The sequence below is a fragment of the Pavona decussata genome, unplaced genomic scaffold, assembly GCF_977016875.1.
Source record: "Pavona decussata unplaced genomic scaffold, jaPavDecu1.1 SCAFFOLD_25, whole genome shotgun sequence".
NCBI classification, from domain to species: domain Eukaryota; kingdom Metazoa; phylum Cnidaria; class Anthozoa; order Scleractinia; family Agariciidae; genus Pavona; species Pavona decussata.
The window spans coordinates 120,001-147,945 of NW_028145448.1; the positions used below are offsets into that span (position 1 = coordinate 120,001).

Sequence of the window (27,945 nt, forward strand, 5' to 3'; positions counted from 1 at the left end):
TCTATTGGAATCCGTAATGAAAATTGGGGGTAACCATGCATTTTTCAGGGATAATAAAGCTTCAATTTGGAAAAAAACGCCATACATTGCTTGGTATTTTATGGCTTTTTAGAATAATTGTTGCTTAATTATCTCTGAAAAATGCGTGGCAACCCCCAATTTTCTTTTTGGATTTCAATGGCCCTTCCTAATATCTGTTTTTCCTGTATAGTCATAAAAATACTTTGGTATTACTGTAATAGGCACCGTCCTTAACATTAACATGATGTAGGAGGGCATAACCATTACTGGGGTAGATGTTTATGTAGGCCTTAGCACCTGACAACAGGGTGCATATATTTGATCTTGCGATTTCTTTTTCAAAACGTTTTGAGTGCCTCCATCTGTAATGCTTTCCTTTCACATACCAAGTATTACAGTTGTTAAACTCATCAAAGGAACCGTCACATTGAACCCAGTCAGTGGAATACTTGCAAACCTGATACTTACCAAAGGGAGGGCAGAGAGGGGAAAAGGCTTGAAAATAAAGCAAGAAAAATGACCTTTTTCACAGTCCAGGAAGGAACCAAATGCAAAGCTACTCATAAGGCACCCCCAGCAGAGAGCTCAAAGGTCTAAATTACCGTACAGTATTTATTTGATTAATCGCCCACTTTCGAATAAGGGCCAACCCCACCCTCTCCCAACGACAACAACAAAAAAATGCTGTACTAGCCCATAGTGAAGTAAGAGGAGAGTCAGTTAAGTTGTCAATGAACTTTAATATTGTTTATGGCTTGTCTATGTTAGCTTACACACTTTGTTTTGTTTTGTTGAAACGAAATAGACTTGTTTTCCCTTGTTTTGTTATTCTCTAAAAGTGTTCTCACTTGCTGAAAATGTTGGGAAAATAATAAACGCCCACCCTCATGGGCCCAAAATTAAATAAGCGCCCAGGGCGGTTAATCGAATAAATAAGGTATATTAAGCCAGTCATTACAAGTTGTCTCTTGTTTTCTTGCCAATTCATGCCTTGTTTGGAAAGCTTCACCTTCTGTAGAAAATTAATTGACCTTTGGGCAACCCAAGAATAAAACCTAAGAACTAACCTGTTGTGAGTCTTTGAAGTATCGGTCTAAAGAAACAAAAGGGATCTTGCACTTCAATATGACAACTGACACTTCAAGACCTGTAAGAGAAACACATCATTTACACATTTAAACTGGTTTGATAAAATTAATTTTAAAGCAAAAACAAAATAAAATAAAATAACCCACAACATATGCACCAATCAGTGTCAGGTTAACTCCTGGCATTCAGTTCAGTTGAGTTCATTGTTTTGCCATAAATTGTACAATTTTTTTATTATTATTTAACTACTTTATGGCAAGGAAGCCCAAGGGAAGCCACCGGGCTTATAAGGAATGGGCTCCCTCAGTTAAGTAACTAAAGAACAAAGTATACATGAGACCAAAATCAATGGCAGAGCTACAATAAATCTTAAAATATATTACATATATTACATTCCTGAACTTCTAGTATGTTCTTCTCTAGTAGCTGCTGTCTTTGCCACTTCCAGTCATGTGTATATACTGTTGATTTCTTGTTAATTCTCTTAAAAATTGAAATTAAAGACATGTAACTATATAGAGTTACATTATTCAGTATGTGTCTCCACTTAGAAGAATTTCAACAAATATTTATTCAACAAATATTTATTGTAAAATATCTGACCATTTTCCATCCTGGATCCACACAAAACTGTAACCAAATTCTAACTTAACATCACCTCCCATCATACCATACACTAAAACTAATCTCAGAAGACCGACGACTGGTACTAGCAGCTATTACCCAACCAACCAGGCTCGTAAGCAGGTTAAACAGGAAAATTCATTCCTGATCTGCCTTACCCCCTAAAATGTTATCTGATACAGTACGGCTCCTTCAGAAGCATTCATGGACAAAAAATCATTAAATTTAACCACAAAATGCAAAAATTTGCAGCTTACGGTTAATTTATAAATTAAAGCCATTTTTGTTTCATCAACTTGATCAGGAAAAAGCTCATTTGCATTTACTTTCAACACACAATTTACATATGCAGCCACAAAACTAGTTTTGTCAGAAGACCTCGCCAGTTGGTTACCATGTTCGCGTTTTAAAATGCCATGGCGGTTTACAACGAACATGCATTTTAAAACAAACATGGGGACCAACTGACGAGGTCTTCCGACGAAACTACTCTTGTAGTTGTATAATGTAAATTGTATGTTGAAAGTAAATGCAAATGAGGTTTTTCCTGATCAAGATGATGTTGAGTAATACTTTCTTGGCTTCGATACACAAAATTTCCCAGAGATTTTAGTTTTCAAATCATTCAAAACATGCAAGGTCCACCTTCCACAAGTTATCAAATGATAAAAAAATTATTGCATATGTATAACTTATATAGAATTGTCTTCTTTGGGTTGAACTACACACTTGCATTCCTTATGCACTGACCATATCCTAGGACTCCACTCTAGAAACTGGATTACAATCCAGGCCCCAGTTGTTCAAAGAGCAGATAACTTTATCCCGTGGATAAGTTGCTATCCAGCGGAAAAAATGTATTCCAACCAAGCCTTTTGGTAAGTTTTTCACACATTCTCATACTTAAATAAGACAGACACTTCTACTTTATACACAAATTATACGGCTATAGGGAAATTATCTGCCTCATAGCGACTAATCCAGTGGATAAAATTATCCGCTCTTTGAACAACTGCATGGGGCCAGAAATATAAAAACATAGGGTTAACTGAGTAAAAAGTTTGCACCTGGAATAAAAACTTTGGATCTGGAGCAACAACATCGGATAATAATAAACATTGCATCAAAATATAACTTTCAGTCTAGAGATCAACCTTAAATACTACATATAAATTAAATCAATTATTGATTTAAAGGAAGTCATATTGAAGACCTTCAGGCAAACATTACTTTTTTCCCATGGATGTCCAAAAACAGATTTCAACTTGGCAAGTGCAGATCAGGGTTTCCTCAGAAGAAAGCCCTTCCAACCATGCATATATTGAGAATCCCAAGCTTGTTGTTAAAAATATAAAATAATGTAATACTATATAATTACAGTGTATGTGTTTTGTGGACATAAAAAAAGTTTGTTTTTAGGTTTTATTTTTATCCCTACGCAGATTGTTGCTTTAATTTACTCTTTCACTGATTTCCCCCTAATTTTACTTATTACATGTAAGTATTACACGTAGGCAATATTCTGTGTGATTTCACAAGGCAATTGATTATTTCTTGCGTACTTTTAGCCCTCAAAATTATATTGTTTTCTTTCAAATAAAGCACGCGCAATCTCCGCATGAGAAATCACTAGCATTGTTGTTAAAATGGTGCCAAAATAAAACTTCAGTATATTTCCCAGTATATTTTCCAGGTTGCCATTTGAAGAGGGGGGTGGGGAGGGGGAGGGGAGGGGGTGGCTTAGCAAAGATCAATGGGACCAGCATTTTGTAAATCTCCCGTCATTGTGCACATGTAGTTATTCACATTTACATCATTGTACAACTTGTTCAGTGGAAGTACACTTTATTACAATAAGACAGTGAGATTGAATAAGGAATGCAGATGCTAATTTTATTTTTTGTCTCCTCTTAGTAATTATGACCCCACATTAGCTAAGTTGGATTACACGTTAATTATTATTAATAATTATTATTTCCATTATCATTATCATTATTGTTATTATTATTATTATTATTATTATTATTATTATTATTATTATTTTTGATAAATTGACTAATTAAAACAATAATTATAATAATTATTATTGTGCTGCATGTGCAGCACTTATTAATTTCTCAAGGGCTAGCTAGGGCATTGCATAAATTGAAGGGCTTTCTTTGACTGATGTCCACCAAAAGTAGTATGATTGGAACATTAAGAGTGCCTGATAGTAACTTTCGAGAATCGCTGGCCAAGCTTGATTTAATTATAGCCATCTTCTCTGTCTGTAAACTGTTATTATCTGTCAGCAGTCCGGGGTAGCGTCATTAAAAATTGAATTTTTGTCACTTCTGAGTAAATTTGCTTTACTAACGATCATACGTAATTATGTTGGATGGTCGTTTACTGAAAACAGAAAACGAAAGAATGTGTAATTTCTGGCCTAAAAAGTGGTCGCAGTCCCTTAAGAAATTTGAGTGGTGGTCACTTACAAGAGAGCTCTTGAAACAGCATTTAACTGAGAAACAAAACGGTTGTTTACAAAGTGGTCGCTTACGGGAGGTGGTCACTTACAAGAAGTGGTCCCTATGAGAGAGTTGACTGTACATGCATATACACTGTTATTATAAACAAATTGTGCGATAAAATGCATTTCAGGCCACCAGCTCATCACAACAATTCCATGTACATACACATGTATACTGCGAGGGATTACCAAGACTGTACATTTTGTGCAGTTATGTGATTTCAAAAAATTGTAAACATGGCTTGTAGTACATGTATTATGGATAAGGGATTTGTATCTAAGTGAACTCTGGTGCTGCTACCGTATACGTGTGTACATGTGTATAATTATTTGTTACAGTTTAATGAACATAAATTGAGAAATGGTGTAGCCAAAATTACACCACTTGAGAATACTGACCACTCCTGTAAGACAATAGTGATAACAATTACTTATAGTACATGCACATGAAATTAACATTAGTGCAACTCCATTTGAAATACAAATGGTTGCTACATAGTATGCAAGCTCACCGAACTTTTCAGTTTCAGCTACGGTGAAATCCCGCCTTAGACTACCTCGTCATTATGACCACATTTTTGTGTTTAAACAAATGGAACATTCGGTCCCTTCCTTTCTTTCACAACATCATCAATCTGACCACCCTGTTCTTATGGGTACAATTCCCGTACGAAATAACCCCATGGAATTCCAAGTTCCATGGAATTCCATACCATTAGGAAACTCCATGGAGTGTCTGTGGATCGGAGTTCCATGGGCAGGGCTTCTGATAAGGTGCAAAAAAAAATTGGAAACAAGATGCCCCTCTAATGGCATTACACGGAATGCTTAATGTAGCCCCAATTATTCCCCATTGTATGTTTCGTAGATATTTAAAAGATATCCTCCCTTGGCCATTGAAATAATTGTCTGAATGGTTTTATTCAGATATATTGCGTGATACTTATCGTTGTGTTACTAGGAATCATACCAGAAACAACTATGCAATAACGTCATGACCCCGCTGAACTGGTCTGGCCTCCTCTAGCTCTAATCCTTCGCGTTGATCATTCGATCTGTTTTTTAAAGCGAGGGTTGTCCAATACTCACCACTTGTTCGGGTCGTGAAAGTGCCTTTACGACTCGTACGAGTCGTACGAGTCGTGGAACAATTGTTCCACTGGTCAGTTTAGTGCAAGTGGTGAAGTAGTTACATTTTCGTAAAATTACATGATGTTGCTTTTAATTTTTAGGGGTGCATCTCATTAGGGAGACTTTGAAAATATTTTTTATTTAGTCCACGGCGTAAGGCTGTAGGGCCTTAGCAATCAGTTGTCGACTCGTACGAGTCGTAGGGTGGACAGAATGTTTGACGAGTCGACAAATGCATCTCATTAGGGAGACTTAGAAAATATCAGTCCGTGTTTGTAAGGCTGTAGGGCCCTAGCAATCAGTTGTCGACTCGTACGAGTCGTACAGGTGGACAGAATGTTTGACGAGTCGACAAAGTAAATTGTCGAGTGGAAAAATGCATCTCATTAGGGAGACTTAGAATTTGTATTAAAGGCTGTAGGGCCCTAGCAATCAGTTGTCGACTCGTACGAGTGGACAGAGGCTTTGTCGAGTCGACAAAGTAAATTGTCGAGTCGAAAAATGCATCTCATTAGGGAGACTTAGAAAATGTCAGTCCGTGTTTGTAAGGCTGTAGGGCCCTTGCAATTAGTCAGGTCGACTCGTACGAGTCGTACGGGTGGACAGAAGCTTTGTCGAGTCGACAAAGTGAATTGTCGAGTCGAAAAATGCATCTCATTAGGGAGACTTAGAATATCAGTCCGTGTTTGTAAGGCTGTAGGGCCCTAGCAATCAGTTGTCGACTCGTACGGGTCGTACGGGTGGACAGAAGCATTGTCGAGTCGACAAAACAGATTGTCGAGTGGAAAAATGCATCTCATTAGCCGGGAAGTCTGAAAATATCAGTCCGTGTTTGCAAGGCAGAAGGGCCGTCGCCAGTACCGGAATCGGTTGTGTAGTCGTACAGGTGGACTCAAACATTGTTTGCGAGTGTAATAATTCATCTATTTAGGGCGTCAGACTTGGGATATCCTGCACGATTTGTCGATTTGTAAGGCAGGAGAGACGTAGCAATCGGTTGTAGTCGAACAATAGGCGAGGACACAAGCATCGTCGAGTCGACAAAGAAATGTTGATTGGAGAACGCACGCTTTGGCATTGTTAAAATATCCCCAATTTAGTTTAGGTAAAATTGTCGGGCAATCTGTTGTGGCTTTCGGGTTTACGAGTGGCATAACATTTAATGCGGTTGTATTTGGCATTTGTGGGAACGATTAACATCAACATGCCCGTGCCACCTTATGACGAGGGAATCTGGTGCGAGTGTTTGTAAAGGTACGTAATTCGCCAATATGGCGGTTTCTTGAAGTCATTATGCTACAGAAAAATGTTTCGGAGGTAAGATATTGATACTGCGTAATTGTTATAAGTATAAAGAAAGAAAAATTACATTAGTTAGTTAATTAAGCTTAACGTTAGGTGCGTGATAATTGTAGAATTGAAGGTAACTTGCGGGGAACGTAATTTTAATTTTAGTGGATGTAGGCGGAATTTAGGTTGTTGTGGGGGGTTGTGGGGTGATTTAAGGTTATATTATGGTATTGTGGGTGTCGAGTCCTTTCCATATGGACACCGAAGGGACCATGGATAGTGTGCATATTAATGGTTGCCGTATAAGCAGGTTGTGTGAATTAAGTCAAAAATACCCATTTTATTGGAGTGGTCTATAGTATAAAGATGGGCTCAAGAAGCATTATGTGTCTGGACTAACTATCTTTCATTGTTAATCGTATTGAACGACTTATAACGGAAGATAATTTGTTCAGGTGGATAATGCATTTTATGTATGTCTTTATACTACACACAAATAACCAGACGAGCAAGAAATGTTTGTGTAAGTTTGGCCAGATGACAATGCATCCTCTGGTATACATGCATAAACTAAGAATAGCGTGTTTTATGTGCCTTCACAAAACATGGGGTTCATTGAAGGCAAAGTTGACGAAAGAGTGTCTGTGTAAGTGCGTCTAATGTCCTATGACAATTTAGTTGATGGGGCAATTAGAAAGTGTGTTGTATTTAAAAAGTACTATGGGGTTTTCCCAGGGAAAAGAGACAATTGGCCTAATAACAGGGTGCCCATATTAAGGGGGTGGTATAAAGAGAGTCCCCAATAAGGTTCTTCAATCCCACCATCCTGGACAAAATTTTCCCTCAATCCCGTTATCCCGACCCCTGTTTTAGCCCAGTCCCGATCCCAGCCAGGTCATAATTTTTTTTCAAGCCCCTTACCTTGACGAAAAAAGGCATTTTCAGTTGGATGTAAATTTCCACTACAAATCTGAACACTGATCTTTGCACTGGTTTGGTCACCGCAAAATTAGTTGTCAGATTATTCCTTATATTTCTTTCCACCATAACTGACGACATCGTTCATTTAAGACGTTTTCAAAGTTTCCCGCGAATCACGTCAGTTAATAAGTCAGTTAGCACTAGAGCTTGTTGTTTTTCCTTTTTTTTTTTTTTTCTTTTTTCTCTCAATTGAATGGTGAGGGCTGCCTTTTTTATCAACTTGATCCTTGGAAAGTGCTTTCCTGAGGACGTTTTTGAGAGATTTTCCTTTTGGATCAAAAGGTGGTGAGATCTCTCTGTTGACCTTTTGATTTTGATCATGAAGAAAACTACTCAAATTTACAGAATGGAGGTTTTCTTATCATTCAGAGCTGTTTGAATTAGTTCCTTTATGCTGTTCTGTACGCTAGCTCTGTGTCATTTGTTTAGGCTTATCAGCCCAAGTTAACTGCAAGGTCTCAGGGAGAACTGAAGAAATTTTGTCTGTAAAGACATAGGACCCGTAAATTTCTTTTCTTGTCCAGGACGGTGACAGCTAGATTTTCATTGTACATTTTCGATACCGGACTTCCCGGATCTCATTTCTTTAAGTAACATTTCCTGCATCCCGATTCGTAAAATCGTCAAAACCCGCGTCCCATTCCTAATTCTAATCCTGAATATCGTCGCTCTTTTCCGCTAAAATCCCGAATCCCGATCTTTAAAAAAGCCAAATCCCGGATCCCGAAAAACCTATTGGGGACCCTCTATAAAGTGGGGTTTGGTTTTACTCAGATTGGTCTCTGTCATGAAATTGTTCCATTTGTATATCTTTGTATAAAATTCCACATCCAGTGAAAGAGAACATGTTTTGTTAGACCTTAATCTTACTATGATACTGTAACAATGGTTTTGTTGATAAATAAAAACTAAGTTGGTAACAACATCAGTTATTGTTTTGTTGGTTTTGTAATTATTGAGATCAAATTGTAAAGTTAATTGCTTAAAAGCAATATTTCTTTGAAGTACTTAGTAATTTATACTGGAGTAAGTTAAAAAGGTTTTTGATAAGTGAAAGGAAAGCTTTTGATCCTATTGGCAAGTACCATTGTAGCAACTGTTTTATTGTTAGATTGTTCAAGAAAGATTACCTTACAGCGGCAATTGATGAGGTCTACTTAAGGACTTAAACTTGAGTCTTGTGGGGAGACAACATTAGACACTTGCAGTGGCAAAAATAAACAGTTTTTGTAAAGATGTTGACCTTTTGGTGCAGATGATTTTTATGTTAAGCCTTGTTTGATGTTATACCATATCTTTTTTTATTAATATTATTATCTTTTTATTCTTCTTTGTCCATTGGCATGCAATTTTGAACCCATGTGATTTTTGTTTTTTAATCAGCAACTTATCTCTGATTAATGAAAGTCCTTGTACATAAATAATCAGAACAGCTGGGACTTTGTCATTTATTACTATTCCCTTTTGTGTAACTATACTTTTTTCTCTTGTCATTACTGTAATACAAACTGCTTTAATGAAACATGTTTTTTTGCAACAATTTCATTAAAATGGAGCAATTAATGATTTGAAAGGAAATTGGCTTACCATATCAATTGAGTATTTTTGTTTCTTAGCTGTGGGTTTTCCTTAAATTATTATTATTATTATTTTTTTTTTTTTTTGTGTTTGTTGTTTTTTTTTTTTGCTTTATATGAATTTGTCCATTTTTGTTTTTATTGAAAATCATGTTTTAAGAGTTGTCATATAATGTATAATGTATGTGTTGCAACTTTGTAATTTTTTTCTGTAATACAGGGTTGTTACAATTCCACTGAAAGAAACTTGAAAAAATATGATTAATAATTTTTATAATTTGGTGTTGTTAGGTATGTTGGGCAGAGTAGCTGCATTGAATCTGAGGTGCTGGTCTCAGAATGAATGCTTTAGAGGGAATTTAGGAAAATACTAATTATTGTTATTTTTGGTTGCATCTTCTGTCTTTGTGGGTGTAATTTTAATACAGTCGAATCCTTTTCATATGGACACCGAAGGGACCGTGGATAGTGTGCATATTAATGGGGTGCCTTATTAAGCGGGTTGTGTGAATTAAGTAAAAAATACCCATTTTATTGGAGTAAAATATCAAAAGGTATAGATAGAAACATAATACGAACAAACTGAATGGTATAACGTACAAGGTAGCCATTTTTCTGTAGCTGAGTCTATAGTATGAAGATGGGCCCCAGAAGCATTGTGTCTGGGATAACCATCTTCCATTAGTGTTCGTATTGAACGAGGCATAACGGAAGATAATTTGTTCAGGTGGATAATGCATCTTATGTATGTCTTTATACTACAGACAAATAACCAGACGAGGAAGTAATGTCTGCGTATCTTTGGCCAGATGATAATGCATCCTCCAGTATACATGCATAAACTAAGAATAGCGTGTTTTATGTGCCTTCACAAAAGATGGGGTTCATTGAAGACAAAGTTGACTAAAGAGTGTCTGTATAAGTGCGGCTAATGTTTCATGACATTTAGTTGATGGGGCAATTAGAAAGTGTGTTGAATTTTAAAAGAACTATGGGATTTTTCCCCAGGGAAAGGGACAACTGTGCCTAATAACAGGGTGCCCATATTAAGGGGGTGCCATAAAGTGGGGTTTGACTTTACTCAGATTGGCCCCTGTCATGAAATTGTTTCCATTTTGTATATCTTTGTATAAAATTTCACTTCCAGTGAAAGAGAACATGATTTATTAGACCTTAATCTTACTATGATCATCCATGAAACTTATATAAACTCTATAAACTGTAACAATACTGTAACAATGGTTTTGTTGATAAATAAAAACTAAGTTGGTAACATCAGTTATTATGTTTTGTTGGTTTTGTAATTATTGGGATCAAATTCTAAAGCTAATTGCTTAAAAGCAATATAATGGATATTAGAAACTGCATATCAAAGGGATTTTTTTCTTTGAAGTACCAATTAATGATTGGGTTTTTTTCTGAACCCTGTATTATGCATGAGTAAAAGTATCATTTCTTGAAACATTCTTTGTTATGGGTTTACCTAAAAGGCAAAATGTGAAATCCAGAATATAAAAATTGAAATTTGTCACCAGTGGTATTCTTAGGCAGTCTCTTAAAGTGAAAGCTGTTAATTAAACACACCAAAACAGCACTTATCTATTAACTTGATGTCTACAACAAATCTCTGTATATTTGTCAAAATATGACGACTCATACACATCTCTCTCCCCTAGCTCTTATGATCACAAGCCAATCAACGTACTTCAAGTTACACGGAAAAAGTAAAGCAAAAGAAAGTTCTTACTTTTATTAAGGCGATTCCATTGGGAAATATCTTTCTTATTGATTGACTTCCTTTTTTTTTTCATAAAAGATCATGCTAATTGCAATGGATCATAATTATACTAAAAAAAAAAAACGTTTTGACACCTATCTTTTCATACCACTTTACACAGATTTGCCCAGGAAAAGTGGCAAAACACAATGACTGCTGAATTCCGGATTCCGTGTACTTGATTTTAGATAAGTGTTGTCTGATGTGTGTTTTAAAAGCTTTATGCTTGAAATGGACTGCCACAATTGAAATCTCAGGCATTTTTTTGAAAATTCACTGGGCTCTTGACTGATTGTAATTTTTCAACAGCAATAAAGGCTGTTTCCCAAGTGAGTTGAAACCTGGTTGAAAATTTCCATTTCAATGAATTTTCTTTTTTTTGCATGCTGGTTTCCGGTTCTCAGGATACAGGCTTTTAGGTAAACCCCTCTGCTATGTTGGTGATTAAATAAATACGTTCAAGCATATAATAAATGCTTAACGATGTTGATGTTGTGGATTTTATGTCTCCATAAACTGTAACAATATTGTGTTTTCTTGTTAAAAAAGAAACATAGTTGATATGTGTTGAATGCTTGGTAATTTTTGGATCAAGTCATAATGGTTGAACAATTAAGAGAAATGTTCTTGATAAACATAAACATTCAAAACTAAATATTCAATGAAGTGATTTTCTGGTTGAGCAAGGTTAATACTTGAGTATGTCCTAAATGATCACTTTATAACCATGAGTAATAGTAATAACATTAATTTTTGAAAACTACTGTGTTGTGTCACTGAATAACTTCAGGTACAAATCTTAAAATATTCTCCTTAAAGCCTGGGCAATGCCATTATGTCATCTTGTTTCGCTCTTTGTACCTGATTTTCCTACAAACAACTTGATTTCTAATGGTTGAATTAAAATTAGAGTAAAATTGGTCATGCGTGACTTTGTTAAAGAAGGAAGTACTATAACGTTTAGTATAATCTATGGTTGTTTGTTTAAAGTTAATATTTCAACTTTCAATATTGTCACTTTTTCTCATTTTTCATCTGAAGTTGTGCAAAAAAGGTTACTTTCTAGGGGAGGGGACACTGCCTCTTTAAGATTGTACGAGAGAGGAATATCATCAAATTAATCATGTGTCCTCATAGCTAGGGTAATCAATCTGAACGTAATCTCTTGGTCCCTCTGTTGGTGCTTTCTTTGCGGAGGTTGTATTCATCAATATGCCTCTTGCTGTTGAAAGAGTAGTACAAAGTGAAGTTAACATGGGAAGTTCTATGGGTTTCTATGGTAATGCCTTTTAAACTAACTTTACTAATTGTATGAATTATCAATTTTCCAGATATAGAAGAGTATTAAACTGTTGCTTTTTGAATGGGGCTGAAAGGAATAGAAGGAAAGGGAATTTTGAAATGAGTCTGGTGTTATTTAGATAAAATATGTCAACTCTTTGTTTATGGATTGCTGCTTGGGGGTTGTGGCAAACTTGATTGATCTGATGGTGATTATAAATCTACTACTTTCCCTAAATGATTGAGACACTCGTAAAATCGAAGTTCCACTGTAAGTAAAGTTGACACAGTCTGCTTAAGTGACGTCCTCAAAATTCATGACTGATAACCTTGACTAAAAAAGAAACATATAAAACAATTGGTACCTGTTGGTAGGACTATGGTAATCCATGTGATTATTCGTTCCGTCCAAAAGTCGTTTACTTCCGTGGCTGCATGACCCAAACAGAATGATATGAGACGTAACATTCCCAACAGTACTGTTGTTTCTCGTTGCTTCATCCCTCTTCCGAATAAACGGCATATCTAAAACGTAAACAGGCATGTTAGCTTTGACCTATTGGATCGATAGTTGCACAGAATAACATATTTTCGTTAAAATATCCTCTTTCGGAAAAGAGTGGTTTTCGTAAGACGCGTCGGTGGAAAAAAAAATTTCCCAGTGGTGCATTCAGTATTCTTCTGTTAGTTGTTTGCTTTGTGCATAGTTACTCGTTTTCCTCTACCAACTATCTTTTGTGAGCAGGCTTTTCTTCAAACGAAAAACTTGTAAGAAAGATGCAACTTTAAAAGTAAAACTTACTTCTAAAAGCTCTGACGGAAGCAATGTCCAATCGAGGTCGTGCTTATAGCATTCCTTTAAATCGCTATCCAACACTTTCATACAGTTGGCCATGTTGCTGGTCGATGAGTTGCATCCAAGTGAAGGTTATGATTCAACGCTTGACTTTTATATTCAGCGTCTTTGTGCGTGTTAAAACAATGGAGTAAAGATGCGAACGATAGTATTGCGAAGGTGTGATGTATCGCGGCGTATTTAAATTAAAGGTAGCGATCACAAAGCGTCTTGTCTTCAGTTGCACATTTAGAGTAACTTGCACTGTAAAGGAAAATGACCTGTTAAGAAACGTACCATTAAAACAGTTTGCCCTTCTTTCTATATCAAAGCAGTAGAACCGTTGTTACTTTGCTTTTCCTAAATGTCAAATGAATTGAAAAGGGACAACGGATTGTCCAATCATGTGTGAAAACTTGAACCTAAATAATCAGGCATGTAATATATAAGTTACGGTAAAATCATGGAATTCTTGAAACTCGCGTACACTAAACGAGAAGCAGTAAAGGCTTCAACATCTTGGCCGGGTTGTTTGCTGAGGGGAGGTTCCATAAATATACTGTTTTACAATGGAAGCAAAACTGGTAAGGTTCAGGAATATGTCGCCAGTGGTTTGAAACACAAACCCGACACGAAATAAATGGCCGAGAGAACGTCTTGTGTTGTGCCAGTAATGGTACGGCCAACCTCGTTCCCAGGGTCTCTTCTCTTCACGAACCAGGGAAGTGAAGAGGAGGGACACTGGGAACGAGGTTGTGGTATGGCGTGGGCTCCTGCCGACGCTTCGATTCGCAACGGTTGCCTAGCTACAAGAGCGAAGTGTAGAGACTACCCTAACTCAAGCTATTACCGTTAATTAATTAAAACAAGCCGTAAGACAAACACACATTTATTTCCTCTTTACTTCATTGCCTTTATCGTTGCCTTCTGTTTTCGTTGATATTTATTTCTGTTCCATACTTCAATTTATGTTTTGTGGTTCCGCGTTTGGCCAGAAGTGAAAACTGAAGCCCTCCCTGTTTTCGACACAGGGAAGGAATCGAACTTGACCAATAGAAAGGTGAGATGAAATTAGCAATCATTTAAAGACATTGGAGGTGTTTGATGTCAACTATAACAACTTACTATTGACAACCGGGCAACGCGAGTCCTTTGTTTATTAAATAAAAGGAAAGAACAATGAAGAAAAGGAAATGATCGAAATTCAGAGGTTTCTTTCTTTAATAGGGCATTTAAAAAAGGAATAAGGAATTTAAAATCAACCAGCGCGCTGATGAAGCGGATTAAAACAACTCCGTCTCATGCTAACCTTACAGAAAACCGAGCGACTGGTAGATATGATAGTGTTGATGGGAACCGGTTGAATAGACTCGAGCCGATTGTTTGCGGCAAATTTACCAACAATAGCTAGTGCGATTACATTGAATAACTGTTGACAAAATTGTAATTGAAGGTATTTAAACCATGATGCAGGATTGCAGCTTTCATAGAGCACTTTTCAAAAGGACGCGTGATGGCAACGTTACGTCTGTATCGAGAAGAAACTCGTTTACTGTCACGAGCAGAAGTAGTGGAGGAAAGAAGGCAGTTGACGAGAGTAATTGACGGGGACGCATTCTTTCCTTTAAAATCGTGGCCAAAGGAAATGCGGCTCATATTCTGGAGAAAACCCATGGGTGACACCGAAACCTTCAAGTTGGTTCTCTTTCTCATCGGCAACGGTTGTGAGCCAACCCTTATCAGAAGATGGATAATGCTGGCGGAACACTGGGCGGACTCAACAGTTAAAGCAGAAAAGAGGGCAAGACAAGTAGATTTTGTCCTCACAAGGCAATGCCGAGCAGAAAAGCCATCCGTGGTTCTACTTTGACGTAGACTACAACAAACTTCTGTACCTCAATGGGTTACCGAAGTAAAAGAGAGTCATTACCAAATGATCTCTCACAACGGCTCCACCAAATGCCACTAAAGTTATTGACCAATACTACCGTTCAGTCTACTTTTTCCATAAAATACTAATTTTAATCTATAGTATTCTGCATTAGTCGTCAGGAAAACACGTTTCCTAGTTCCAGTCGATTGTAAGGTTTTGTTTTATAAGAAACGCATCATTTAGTTTCTCACACTAAAGAACGAAGAAAACATATATTCGTTGTATTTTACAGCATCAGCCCCTAGTTTAAATTTTGTTTACTTCTACTTTATTTTCTGTTTCAACGAGAAACGCATCATTTGGTCGCTCACGCTGATAGAACGAGAACGAGATATATTCATGCGTAGCGTGCTTGTTTCGGTTCATGGATTAAAGAACGAGTTATATACACGTGTAGCGCGGTTGTTTCGGTTCATGAATTGAAGAACGAGATATATTAATGTGTAGTGCGCTTGTTTCAGCTCATGGATTAAAGAACGAGGTATTTTCATGTGTAGCGTGCTTGTTTCGGTTCATGGATTAAAGAACGAGTTATATACACGTGTAGCGCGGTTGCTTCGGTTCATGGATTGAAGAACGAGATATATTCATGTGTAGTGCGCTTGTTTCAGCTCATGGATTAAAGAACGAGGTATTTTCATGTGTAGCGTGCTTGTTTCGGTTCATGGATTAAAGAACGAGTTATATACACGTGTAGCGCGGTTGCTTCGGTTCATGGATTGAAGAACGAGATATATTCATGTGTAGCGTGCTTGTTTCGGTTCATGGATTAAAGAACCAGATATATTCATGTGTAGTGCGCTTGTTTAAGCTCATGGATTAAAGAACGAGGTATTTTCATGTGTACTGCGCTTGGTTCGGCTCATGGATTAAAGAACGAGATATATTCATGTGTACTGCGCTTGGTTCGGCTCATGGATTAAAGAACGAGATATATTCATGTGTACTGCGCTTGGTTCGGCTCATGGATTAAAGAATCCTTATTTAATGAGATGCAGTTTCACCACTTGAACGAGTCGTACGACTCGTACGAATTTGGAAGGCCAGGACCTCATTTAATGAGATGCAGTTTCACCACTTGAACGAGTCGTACGACTCGTACGAATTTGGAAGGCCAGGACCTCCTTTAATGAGATGCAGTTTCACCACTTGAACGAGTCGTACGACTCGTACGAATTTGGCAGGCCAGGACCTCCTTTAATGAGATGCAGTTTCACCACTTGAACGAGTCGTACGACTCGTACGAATTTGGCAGGCCAGGACCTCCGTTAATGAGATGCAGTTTTACCAAATCAAACGTCATGTTATTTTCATTAAAAGTATCATACTCACCACTTGGCTCGTACGACTGGTACGAGTCATAAAGGCACTTTCACAACCCGAACAAGTGGTGAGTATTGGACATGACTGTTTAAAGCGGATTTTCTTTGCTGTGAACTCTCCCAATTTCCGCCGTTTCAACTGTCGAGTACTACCTAGAAGTTATTAGTTCGATTTACTGCTTGAAAAAGGTTGGTTTTCTCTCTGAAAACGGCAGATCCGGAGTCTTAAATTCAGACATGTGGCCGCCATTGAACGAAAACAACTTTTCCAAATGATGATTTGCTTTGACGTCACACAAGTAGAGATGAGTGGGTCCCCTCCCTCGTGATATACGCGCAGATAATGGAGTTTGATTGGGCCGCTTTTGTTCAAGACAATCAAAACAATAGATCCCTTCTGGGAGAGGGAAGAATTTAATCTAGTTTTAATGAATAAATCAAATGATAATTTGACGTCACACAGAAGTGATGAGTGGGTCCCCTCTCTCGTGATATGTGCCTGAAAAATAGATTTTGATTGGGCCGCTTCTGTTGAAGACAATCAGAACAAAATATCCTTACTAGGGGAGGACAGAGTTTAATGCATAAATTAATGTGCACATTTGCGACACCGATGAAAAAAAAGATACCCGACCGAAACCTAGACACGTCATGCCCTGCGGGCATTCCATGTAATTATGCGGCACTTTTACGTCTCATTATGCGGCAAGAAAGGTCTATTATGCGGCAAATTATGCGATTTCATTTTAGCTAATTTAACCTTGTTTTATTAGGTCTAAGAGGAGCACAATTCATTTTTTGCTGTTCAAGAAGCAATTTGAGCACAAAGGAAGGAACAAATGGCTGAAATAAATCATTTGTTGCCTCATTTCAACGTTTGTTGATTCCCACCCGCATTTTTTCCACATTCGGCTTGTGTGACTCAGCTTTAAGGTGCTTGTCTACCACAAACTTTCGAAGATGAACAACCACTACGTTGCAGACCATCGTCATCATGAAATGTTCCTTCGGGGTACTTTCTTGCCCTGTCTTTCGCCGAAATATTTACAGGAAGGTGCGATCTTTTTTTTTTTTTCCTGCGAAGAAGTGTTCGGCATTTTAACAACAAACTTATCCATAATGAGGATTGAGGAAATTTGTTTCAATTAAATCAAAATAACTACATATTGCAAGCGACTATCGAGCAGTTTCCATGCTGATACTAACAACACAAGTTAGAAGGAATCAAATGACATCTATTGTGATTGGTGTATTTACATAAAAGGATTGTTTATTCCGTGCCAATGATCACTTGTTTAATTTTGAAAACCAGCACCAGGTCCCCAACATGTAAAATGCCGCATAGAATGCCTGTTTGTTCGTTTGTTCAACGAACGAACGCTTCCCGGTGCTTTTTGACGCCTTTTGAAAGAAAAAATGCCTTGAGATAACATTTAAATTATCGGAGAACTTAACATTGAGCGGGATTTTTGCTCTTTTTTTCTTAAATTGTGCGTTTTTGTACAAATTCTGCGATATTTCATGTATTATGCAATTTGTTGCGATTTTAGGTCAATTATACGAAATCGCAACATCGCATAATATCAGAAGCCCTGCATGGAGTTCCATAGCATGCCATGGAGTGTCCATGGAGTTCCATAGAGTTCCATGGAATGTCCATGGAGTCCCATGGACGTCCATGGGATTCTATTAAACTTCATGGAGTGTCCATCGGGTGTGTCCATAGAATTCCATGGAGTACTTGACAATCTAATGTACCACATTCCATGGAGGGACCATGAAGTCCACTGAATTAAGTTATGTCAGTAATTATACTCATTGTTGTATAAAATGCCATGGAATTAAGTGTCTGTGTGGAGGTTACGTTCAAATGAAATTCATAATATGAATGACAATTATGACAAAACTAATATAAATAGCTGTGCCCTCAGAAACATTTTATTATTTTCTCAATCTCCTTTCCAATTATTGGGGTTAAACATAAATTAACATTTATTATTTTTTTTTTTTTACAAAATAATGGACAACTGAAACATGTTCTTTAAACATAAATGTATATATTGGAGTCTTGCATTTTGTATTAAGCTGTTTGGCTTTCAACATAATTATTGACAAAGGACTGTTAATTTATTGATACTTACTGTTCTTGAAAGTTAAATAATTACTGGATCTAAAGTATAATAATTAAATAAATTGTTCTTGAAAGTTAAAGATACCTTAAATTGGCAACATCCTTAAGTATTCACTGATCATGAATAGCAGTGGAGAAGATAACAACATTGTTATTTATATTTTTCTGCAGATAGCATACTGGTTATGGCCAGTTCCAGCAAAAATATGAATAAAATAGGCCATCACAAAATAGATAAATTTAAAATACTGGTTTGGAGGTAGACTCTATTCCATTGCAAAATATGTATAAAATAGTCTATTTAACTCTGTTTAATCTCCTATGCATGGTTAAATAACGTATTATATTTCATGTTATTTGTTCAGCTATAACAAAATATGATTTTGAGGCAGCTGTTTTGTACCCAAACCAATCAGAACTTTACTGTACACTGGAATTTACAATTCACAGTTTCTTTGTTGTAAGTTTTAATCTGAACCATATATTTAACCATTCCATGGCAAATTTAATATGCAACAATAACAAAATTAATGGTTGGAAGAAAGAGCAAGGATGTATACTTGTTGTCTATACCACAAGATTGAGCTGTATTTGTATGTTATTTAAATTGAACAGATAAAGACATAAAACAAAGATGAGTAACTGATATTAGTATTTGCAACTGGCTTCCTTTCATAATTCAAGAAAAGCGTTAAAACTAAAAAAACAAAGCTTACAATTATTGGTCGTACACTAAACTACACTTGTGAAAACACTATTAGTTTCAAACCTTCTTTGATGAATCTTGACTCCATTTAATGCCAAAAAGAACAGCACTGCTTTGAATCATAATTCCAACGACCTCCATGCGCAATGCTAACTTTTAAAATGAGTAATTAAGAAAGCGACTAGAGTCACTGAGTACCGGCAGCCATCTTGGATTCATTCAGACTGGGAAGACTGGGCATGAACAAAGCCATTTTGGTCAGCAGATATTGCACTGCAGGCTCGGGAAAAGACCATTTCATTCAAGATTCGAGCGTTCAGGAGATATTTCCTCTGGATGTTTACCTCGGTTAAGCTAAAAAATGATAGATTAAAGCAGCAAATGTGGATGACTACTTTTATAAAGAGGTAAGATTGATGAAAGACTGCGTGAAAATGTGTGATTTTATAGATCTTCTGGGCGAGTGCAATTGCCCCTCTTGAATTTTATAGAGCAAATTCGAGATTTTTGAAGTGGACATTCCCTATTTATTTTTAACATAAAGCCTTTGCAATTGTTTAACGGGGTAATAAATATTATTATCTGTAACCGGTTTAATATAATGCCTTGGTATAAGCTGAAGACTTACGTGATCTTGATTTGAATGAAGTTGCATGGAGATCATTATCAACTTCATGCATATATTTGCTATTGGGTGTATATTTTTGTAACTGCCACCTCAGATGTCAGCTAAAGGCTGAATACCCTCATTTTACTTAGAAACTAACAAGATCACTGTGATCACTCAGAAGAACTCACTTAAAGCGCTCAATTTTCTGTTTTACTACAGTTTTTCAACTCAATATTGTTGTCAAGGCCGATACTCAAGACTGCTCAACAAGCTAAGTCACTTATGACCATTGGACTCTATTTTAACTGATTCATTTTGTTATGAATCGTGACTTCTGCTACTACTACTCAGGAACAAATTACCAAATAACTCAACTTCCCTTTTCAACAATGTAAACATCCTCCTGCAGAAGATGTTTAAAGTTTTTATTGTATTATTTTTATAGCGATTGTATTGACTATTTTTATTTTACATTATCATAATCCTGTTGCAATTTCTCTTATAATCTCACATATTATAACAATTTTTTAGATGATTAATGCCGAAAAGCCCCTTTGGGGAGTGTTAATAAAATTTGTATTCTATTGTAAAGTGGATGAAATTTTCACACTTGGTCTCTGGAAAAGCACCCAATTCAAAAACTGTACATCCACAGTAATAATATTATAAGGGCCTGGAAAGGAGATTTGGAGGCTCCAGTAAATACTCTTACAAGATCAGGGACTGTGGAGGGGGTGAGACTGGGGGGACTTCAGCCCCACTCCCCTTACTTTTTGGAGAGTGAAAGAAATATTTTAGTTTTCTACATGCATCAGTTACAGAAACAACTAACATACAAATTGTTAAGTATTTCATGAGAGACATGATAAGTGAATTTATCAACACACACCTCTTATGAATCCGGCAACCACTGAAACATGATTGACCTTTTCGTAATAAATTAGTGTCAATAAATTAAGACTGTAAATCATTTTTCTTTCCTGGATTAGCTAAAGAACAATGGCCAGATAGGACAGAGGCACAAATTATAAATAGCCTAAACACCACGCTCAAGGAAATTCGCCATACAATGTAATTTTAGCAAAGTTTGGCATGAATTTTGTTGGGCTTAAAAAATAAAACTTGTTCTCTTTTCAAACCTTTTAATGCACTATTTCAATTCATTTTTTTTTTCAATTTCAAACGTTTTATACTAGCTTATTTTATGCAGTATTTATCCTGTAGTATATTCAATAATTTTTTATGTATATTAATTTCCATTAAACAATTACGGTAGTTCAGTTTATAACAGTTACAAAATTATATACAGTATATTAAGCTACAATAATTCTCACTGAAAAATATCATTCTCAGTAATAGCAAATAACTGTGAATGTAAAGCCTGACCTCAGAAAAGTAATTAATTAGCGTGTCCCTTCAGTCACTACTTGTGGTTAAAGCCTAATTAGTATAATTTTAAGCTTTATAATAATAATTATTATTAAAGCTGTTTCCATAGCATTTTATGGCAAAGCATGATCAGTGAAATGTTTTCATCAATGAATTCTATGGATTTTGTCTTTCCATCAAATTCCATGGAAATTCATTATGAATGCAGTTGTGTTCCATGGAACTCTATGGAACTTTTGCCTACGGAATTCCATGGAAAATTTTCCATTAAATTCCATGCAGCAACTCCATTTTACTTCCATGGAATTCCATGGAAAATTTTCCATGGACTCCCATAGGTTCTGCTGTACATCTACATGGTTCCTAACCACAAAAACAACACTTTGTACATGTATGTTCTCCTTTTTATTTTCTTCTTTTCTTGGTGGTATCCTATTATAATCTGGTGGTGCATGTATAACCACGTTGTGAACTAAACCATGTCTTGTTACTCTTTCCACATGTTCAGTGATATAGAAAGGAGGTATGCATCTGAGTTGTGGAGAGTGATCTGTAGTGAGAGACAAGCATTTAACTATTAATTTTGTGTTTTGTAAAGTCTTTTACATGTCTGTTGCTAATGTGTACTGTAATTAACAGGTTTATTCTAGAAAATGGTTTCTGTGGACCCACTAAGCCCCATTGGAGACCTTAAGGCTGGGTGCCCCACAGGGCGTTGTTGAAAGATTACATAGCCGGCAATTGTCGCCTGTGTGTAAGCTACGATGATGCACCCCCAAATGCACCCAACCCTGAATTAATTGGTACTTCATACATGTATAAAACAGGCCTTTTTGTCGTTTTCATATGACTTTATGTTTGACAGAATTATGTGTGTTTTCGTGAGAATTAAGGTTAGGGGACACCTTATCAAACAGTTCGCGAATCTCATTAGCATGCACTTCTGGACATATCTCAGTCATTGATGCATGTGCCTTGTGTCTTGGTGATAATCTTTCAACAGACGCATTGTAAGATTTCATGATGCTTTGTTCGATCACATTTTTGTATCAAACTTAATTTGCTGTGCAATTTCGCAGTGAATTTAGCTGGCATTTACATCAAATTTGACTTATCTGCACCCTTTGATTATTTCTGCTTCAACTGCAGAAAATGCTTGATTTAACACCACATGTACACAGATTGGATGTGTAAATTAAATAATTACATTTTTTATATTTTTTGTACCGTTTGATTAACAGTCATGTACATGTACACCTGTACATGAAAGCTGCTCTGATAGCTGTACATGTAGGTTAAATTTCCAGCATACTGTAGCATTTTCAGGTGTGTGGTGTGCAACAAATTTCAAAATTAACCATGTTTGCAGAGGGCATTAGTTTTAATTGTCAAATCTCTGATTTATAATAAGAATACATACTGTACAATGCAGCTTTAGCACAGACAAGCAATGCAGCAAAGTTTATGCGCTTATTGACTGCCAATTGATTATTTTGTCTTTTCCAATGGTGTTGGGTTACATTGCCTCCATACATGTACATGTAATTGTAGGTTTCAGACCCCTCTTGCAGAATTTCACCCAAAATTTGTAAAATAAATGACAGTGATGTTACTCCTGTAAATGGACAAAGGTGATGGCATCAGCAGTTTTATAAAATTAGTAATTATTTTAATTCTACAATCTTTTGATGCAGATTGAATATAATGGCAAATTATATGATGTGGAGATAGTTAATGCAGCAGGGCAGGAAGAATACAGCTCATTCCTTGATTCATCAGTAGTGACAGGTGATGCATTCTTAGTGTTGTTTGCCATCAATTCTGTATCCAGTTGGCACGAGCTCCAGGATCTCAGAAGCAAGATCATCCAAGATCATCAACTCACTTCAGCTATCCTGATGGTCATTGTTGGAAATAAGTTGGTAAGTTCTTCTATACATTGATATGTGAGTGTCATGCACAGTGTATATGTAGTTTCTTAAGATACTATGTTGCTGTACAGTAAGGATTGGAAACAAATGTTTTTTTTTTTGTTTTTTGTCATCAACAGAGTTAATCAAGTAATTCAGACACCATACATATGTAAAGAGATTCAAGTGCTGATGTTTGCAGTGTAAGTCCTTTGTACATGTACATGTAAGAGGGAATCAAAACAAAACGTCAACTGTTACTCAAATCTCTTTACAGTGACCAAATTACATGTACCTAATATCAACTGTGTTGGTAAAATCTTATATTTGTTTCTGCTATACATGTACATAATTTATACAATTTCTGGAGAGCAGGGATGATGCAGTGCTGAGAGCACTCGCCTCCCACCAGTGTGGCCCGGGTTCGATTCCCAGACTCGGTGTCATTTGTGGGTTGAGTTTGTTGTTGGTTCTTGTCTTTGCTCCAAGAGGTTTTTCCCCGGGTACTCGGGTTTTCCCTTCTCCTCAAAAACCAACGCTTCTAAATTCTAATTCGATCTGGAAAGTGTCCCCAATTAGTGCTCTGCACCAAATACATTGACACTTAAATGAAGTGATTTATTTATTTATTTTATTGTATTTTTATGACTGAGTTGCTGGCCTACCGTAAATTATCTGATATTACAAGAAAAAATAAATAAAAAATCAATAACCAAGTGTAAACAGATAGGATGCAAATAAATAATATGATAAATGTGCAGCGCTGTACACCTGATAAACATGCTACATGCTAGACGTGCTGGAAACAACACCATGAAACTCAAGACAGATCCATGTATCTATGTAGGAACCCAAATGAGTTCTGAAATGGTCCCTGCTTCCCTTTAACCAATTAAGGGGTCAAGATGACCGGTACACACTTCCGATTTCTCATTCTAGGATTTAGAAGAGGAAAGAGAAGTAGTGAAAGATGAAGTGTTAGAATACTGCAATTCATTCATTAATTGAGACAGCCAAACAAATAAATAAATAAAAAATAAACAAATGTAAACAGATAAGATGTAAATAAATAAATAGTGTGATAAATGTACAGCACTGTACACCTGATTAACATGCTACATGCATGCGCACTGGAAATGACACCATAGAACTCAGTGGAAACAGAACTCATTTGGGTTCCCACGTACATTCTCTTTCCACTGGCCCCTGCTTCCTTTTAACCAATTAAGGGGTCAAAATAACTGATACATACTTCCCATTCCCCATTTCTCATTCTAGGATTTAGAAGAGGAAAGAGAAGTAATGAAAGATGAAGTGTTAGAATACTGCAATTCATCTGATGTGAACATCCCATTAATTGAGACATCAGCCAAGGTAGGTTACACTGTTACAAGGTGGAATGATTACCGAAGTTTGGTTCTAAGTAACTGTATAATCCTTTCTAAAACAAAATACAACACTCCAGAACAACCTCGTGGTCTGAAAATGACCCAAAACGTATTCTCAATCCTGGTACACTGTAGGTCATGTGACCCCAAACAAAAAAACAACTTCATATACAGCACTCAAAGCATCCTTCACATCAGAAGTCTAAGAATATTTTAGTAGCACTGGGCAACAGAAACCCTTTAATAGTGATATCAGGTCGATGCAGCTACATGTAAGTGCAAAGAAGTCTTGGTGAAAGTTACTGTGAACGGAAAATCATGATCTGTGACTGATAATGTGGCTAGATGTTGGTACATTTTGAGTTGGCTGCAGAACAGAAACCCTTGTGAGGATGAGCCTGTTGTCAGTGTGGCTAATCGTTAGAATTTTTTGTGAGGTTGCACCGTCCGGTTCTCCAAATCCTGACTCTATTTCAGACCTCTGGTTATGTAATTTCCCGGTACCCAGTTAGGTAAAACATGGTCTCTAAAGTTAATACATAATCTCTTTGAGACCTCTGATGTGTTTCCTAATAATTATTTTCGAAAAAGTATTATTTTAATTAACGTGCACAGTGTCCAATTTATCACTCAAATTATATACACTGTATTCAGGATGCGGCCGCTAGCAGAATTACCACAATGGATATTTACCTTCATAATCACCATAAAATCGTAGTATTTACTTTCAAACATCTTAAAAGTACAGATATCGTTATTCAGATATCTTCATTTTTAAGGGTAACATCAACTGCCATTAATGTGGTAAAAGAACCCAAGAATATTAACTAAGATTGATTAAAAATATGAGCAATAGTTATTTCCTGGAAAGGATTGGTTAAAGGTCAAGTCTGGTAGAAACTCATCAAAGGAAGGTGTACAAGTGTTATCAACACCAAATAAAATTCCTTTAACTATTTTAGCCCAAAAAATTGCGTCGTAAATATTTTTCCATTACCGACAATTTTTATCATCTAACAAACATTGAAACTCTAATCACAATAGGACAGTAAACACAAGTAGCGATCACTAGTTGGTAGAAACGGATCTGAAAAATGCTTATGAGAAACGGACCTGTTCTATGTTAAATCCATGCAAGTTTTCAGACTTTATAACAGTATCGTTAACATCTATACCCAGTGACCAGCACATACAGTGTAACTTATAACGAATATACCCAACCCCACTTTTATTGTTTTATACAAATGTAGGCTGCTTTGATACCAGATGAAATTTGTAATGTGGCGTTTTTCAAGTGTTGTGAAAAAACGATTTCAAAATATTACCCTTGCTCCCAAAGATACGATGCATTTAGTCTGTAAGACTCTTTGTTGAAATTTTGGTGAAATTTGAGCGTGTTTGACACTTCTGCAAATTGTATGTGCCTGTTTGTTTTTATTTACGGTGACCCGGCAATGCCATCCTTTAGAATAAACCCTGCTCTGGAAATACATGTACCCCTGATAGTTTATATTTGTGTTTACACTTGAAAACAGCACTGATATAGCTGTGTTCTCTTCACAACTGAAAGCGGCCTTCTTATAGTTGTGTTCACACTTGAAAACAACGAGATGTAGCTGTGGCACGCTTGAAAGCAGCCTTGATATAGGTTTATACTTGAAAAACAGGCCTTATTCGAGTATGGCAGTGTTCACGCTTAAAAACAGCATTCATATAGGTGTTGACAATTGGAAACATGCCTGATTTAACTGTGTTATTCACTTGAAAGCAGCCTTGGTGTTGCTGTGTTCGCAGCACTGCCGCTGCTCTAACATTTTTTTTGTGTTTTCTTTAGACTGGCCTGAATGTCGAGCAATCATTCCAACTGATGATGCAACAGATCCAGCGAATTCAGCCATCGTTGTTAGAAAGAACAGTACCCAGAAATCCTGGGAGCAAACCGGCCAAACCAGAAAAATGTCTTTTACTCTAGGATTAGCATTTAAATAGGATTCATTTTGTAGTTTACATTTAGGAAAGGCTATTCATATTTCACTGCCGACAAGACATGGTAACCGGTTACTTCTCCTACATGGCAATTCTTCCTTAGTGGAGTTAAGTCGCCCATGCCATGGCTCCAATTTTACATACAAGTCGCTATTTACTTTTGAGAGTGTCGCATTATTGCATCTGTTTATTTAAAGACAGGTACTTCTTTTATACGGGCATATTTTGACATTTTGGGCGAGTTAACATCTCTGCGGGCAACTTTAGGGAAGGAGAGTTTGTATGTGGTCTAAGTAGCCGACATTCTACGCAGCTTGTTTTCACATTACGATATCAGAACTTGCCTTTCTTACGGTTCTTTTTGGGCAGTAGCTATCTTCAAATTTAGTCTTTGTTTTATAAATTATAGTGTCTCGTCTTTAGCCGGACTTTTCTTTTCTCCTTTTTTTTTCTGGTCAACAAATGGTACTTGAAAATCAGTAGCAGGAGACGTATTGCTGGTTGGGTTTATTCTGAGTAAGACTCATTTACGCCTCAGAAACACGGGTCAAAATTACCTATGAGTCAACATTGTACTGCAAAGTAGATTATTTCGATTTTCCTCGATATAACATGTACCGACAGAAGACTTGCGGAAATAAATAAAATAATTCCTTGACAGCATTGTCGTTAGTGTGTTTGAAACCCCTGCTAAATGTTCCAACATTACTGTACATTTTCGATGTAAGAATGTTTAGCACTCTGCTCTCCATTATGCTGGACCAGCGTATGTTGGTTGAATGCTCTTGAATGCAATTTAGCTCGATGATTTAATTTGCGAGTAGACCCTTGCTTTTTCTTGGGGATAGTAAAGCGAGCTAGCGTGAAAATTGCTTCCCACGAGGCGATGCTCTTTTTTTTTTTTTTGCGCGCGCTCCACTTAACCATCCTTGGGAAAAAAAAAAGAATACTCACAGTCAACAACGACTTTGTTGGAGGCAACAATTTTGGCGGCGTTCACATTGAGCTTAAACACAGCATGATTAATGAAAATTCCTCATAGCAAGCTTTGGAGTCACAGTAGAATCCCGCTGACTTCAACTCAGAAGGGAAACAAAAATAGTTCGAGTTAGCGGAATTGGTGTTGAAATTAAGTTGTTAGAGGCTGTGCATTGTTGAAATTATATGATTAGTCTGAATGACTCACGTTTAAAATTGCGGATAAGATAAGAACAGCATTAGGGAAGACCAAACCCCAAAATAGATGGTGGCCTCGGCCTGCACTCCCCTTCCTCAACCTCAAAAGATGGTATCTTCATTGCATAGCCACTCTTCTATTTAGCAGTCAAAATAACGATGAGATTAGAACCCCACTTTTCTTGTTTATCTAGCAATGGTGACTCTTGCTAGCTGAATATTTCTGTGTCAACTCAAATTTTAAAGCCAACAAAATTGTGTTGGTAATGTTCACAGAAT

General features: G+C 36.7%; 4 protein-coding genes across 8 annotated transcripts in view; 2 read left to right on the plus strand and 2 right to left on the minus strand.

Moving 5' to 3' along the window:
* The window catches only part of LOC146485630 (uncharacterized), a 56,354-nt gene extending 36,945 nt beyond the window's left edge, over positions 1–19,409 (minus strand). For 2 of the 5 annotated variants that reach the window (XR_014863326.1, XM_085102983.1), the window contains exons 1-2: positions 19,271–19,408; positions 1,089–1,168 (exon numbers count right to left, since the gene is read on the minus strand). Coding sequence is in view for 1 of the 5 variants with exons in the window: in XM_085102987.1 (XP_084959113.1) it covers positions 1,089–1,168; positions 1,503–1,593; positions 19,271–19,348 (249 nt within the window). In the remaining 4 variants the exon portion in view is untranslated. Of the gene's footprint in view, positions 1–1,084; positions 1,169–1,502; positions 1,594–19,270 lie in introns of all 5 variants that reach the window. The other 3 variants (XM_085102987.1, XM_085102984.1, XM_085102986.1) reach the window with 3 other exon arrangements.
* LOC146485633 (uncharacterized) lies at positions 11,283–13,603 on the minus strand. Its single transcript, XM_085103006.1, has 3 exons — positions 13,083–13,603; positions 12,646–12,805; positions 11,283–12,221 (listed from the first exon to the last, which is right to left on the minus strand). Exons 1-3 carry the CDS (start codon positions 13,173–13,175, stop codon positions 12,121–12,123), a joined length of 354 nt encoding a protein of 117 aa, XP_084959132.1. The 5' UTR covers positions 13,176–13,603; the 3' UTR covers positions 11,283–12,120.
* A 106-nt stretch (positions 19,410–19,515) lies between the features above and the next one.
* The window catches only part of LOC146485634 (ras-like protein 1), a 567,471-nt gene continuing 559,041 nt past the window's right edge, over positions 19,516–27,945 (plus strand). Inside the window, exon 1 of the mRNA XM_085102990.1 lies at positions 19,516–19,614. The gene's annotated coding sequence lies outside the window, so the exon portion shown is untranslated. The remainder of the gene's footprint in view (positions 19,615–27,945) is intronic.
* LOC146485635 (ras-like protein 1) lies at positions 22,470–27,153 on the plus strand. The gene is made up of 3 exons (XM_085103003.1): positions 22,470–23,128; positions 24,395–24,490; positions 26,339–27,153. Exons 1-3 carry the CDS (start codon positions 22,895–22,897, stop codon positions 26,474–26,476), a joined length of 468 nt encoding a protein of 155 aa, XP_084959129.1. The 5' UTR covers positions 22,470–22,894; the 3' UTR covers positions 26,477–27,153.

Coding starts and splice junctions, on each gene's coding strand:
- LOC146485633 (XM_085103006.1), bottom strand. CDS start 13,175: ATGGCCAACTGTATGAAAGTGTTGGATAGCGATTTAAAGGAATGCTAT. Junction 12,806..13,082: donor TTCCGTCAGAGCTTTTAGAA/GTAAGTTTTACT, acceptor TTTACGTTTTAG/ATATGCCGTTTATTCGGAAG. Junction 12,222..12,645: donor TACCATAGTCCTACCAACAG/GTACCAATTGTT, acceptor CTCTTTCAACAG/CAAGAGGCATATTGATGAAT.
- LOC146485635 (XM_085103003.1), top strand. CDS start 22,895: ATGCAGATTGAATATAATGGCAAATTATATGATGTGGAGATAGTTAAT. Junction 23,129..24,394: donor TCATTGTTGGAAATAAGTTG/GTAAGTTCTTCT, acceptor TTCTCATTCTAG/GATTTAGAAGAGGAAAGAGA. Junction 24,491..26,338: donor TAATTGAGACATCAGCCAAG/GTAGGTTACACT, acceptor TGTTTTCTTTAG/ACTGGCCTGAATGTCGAGCA.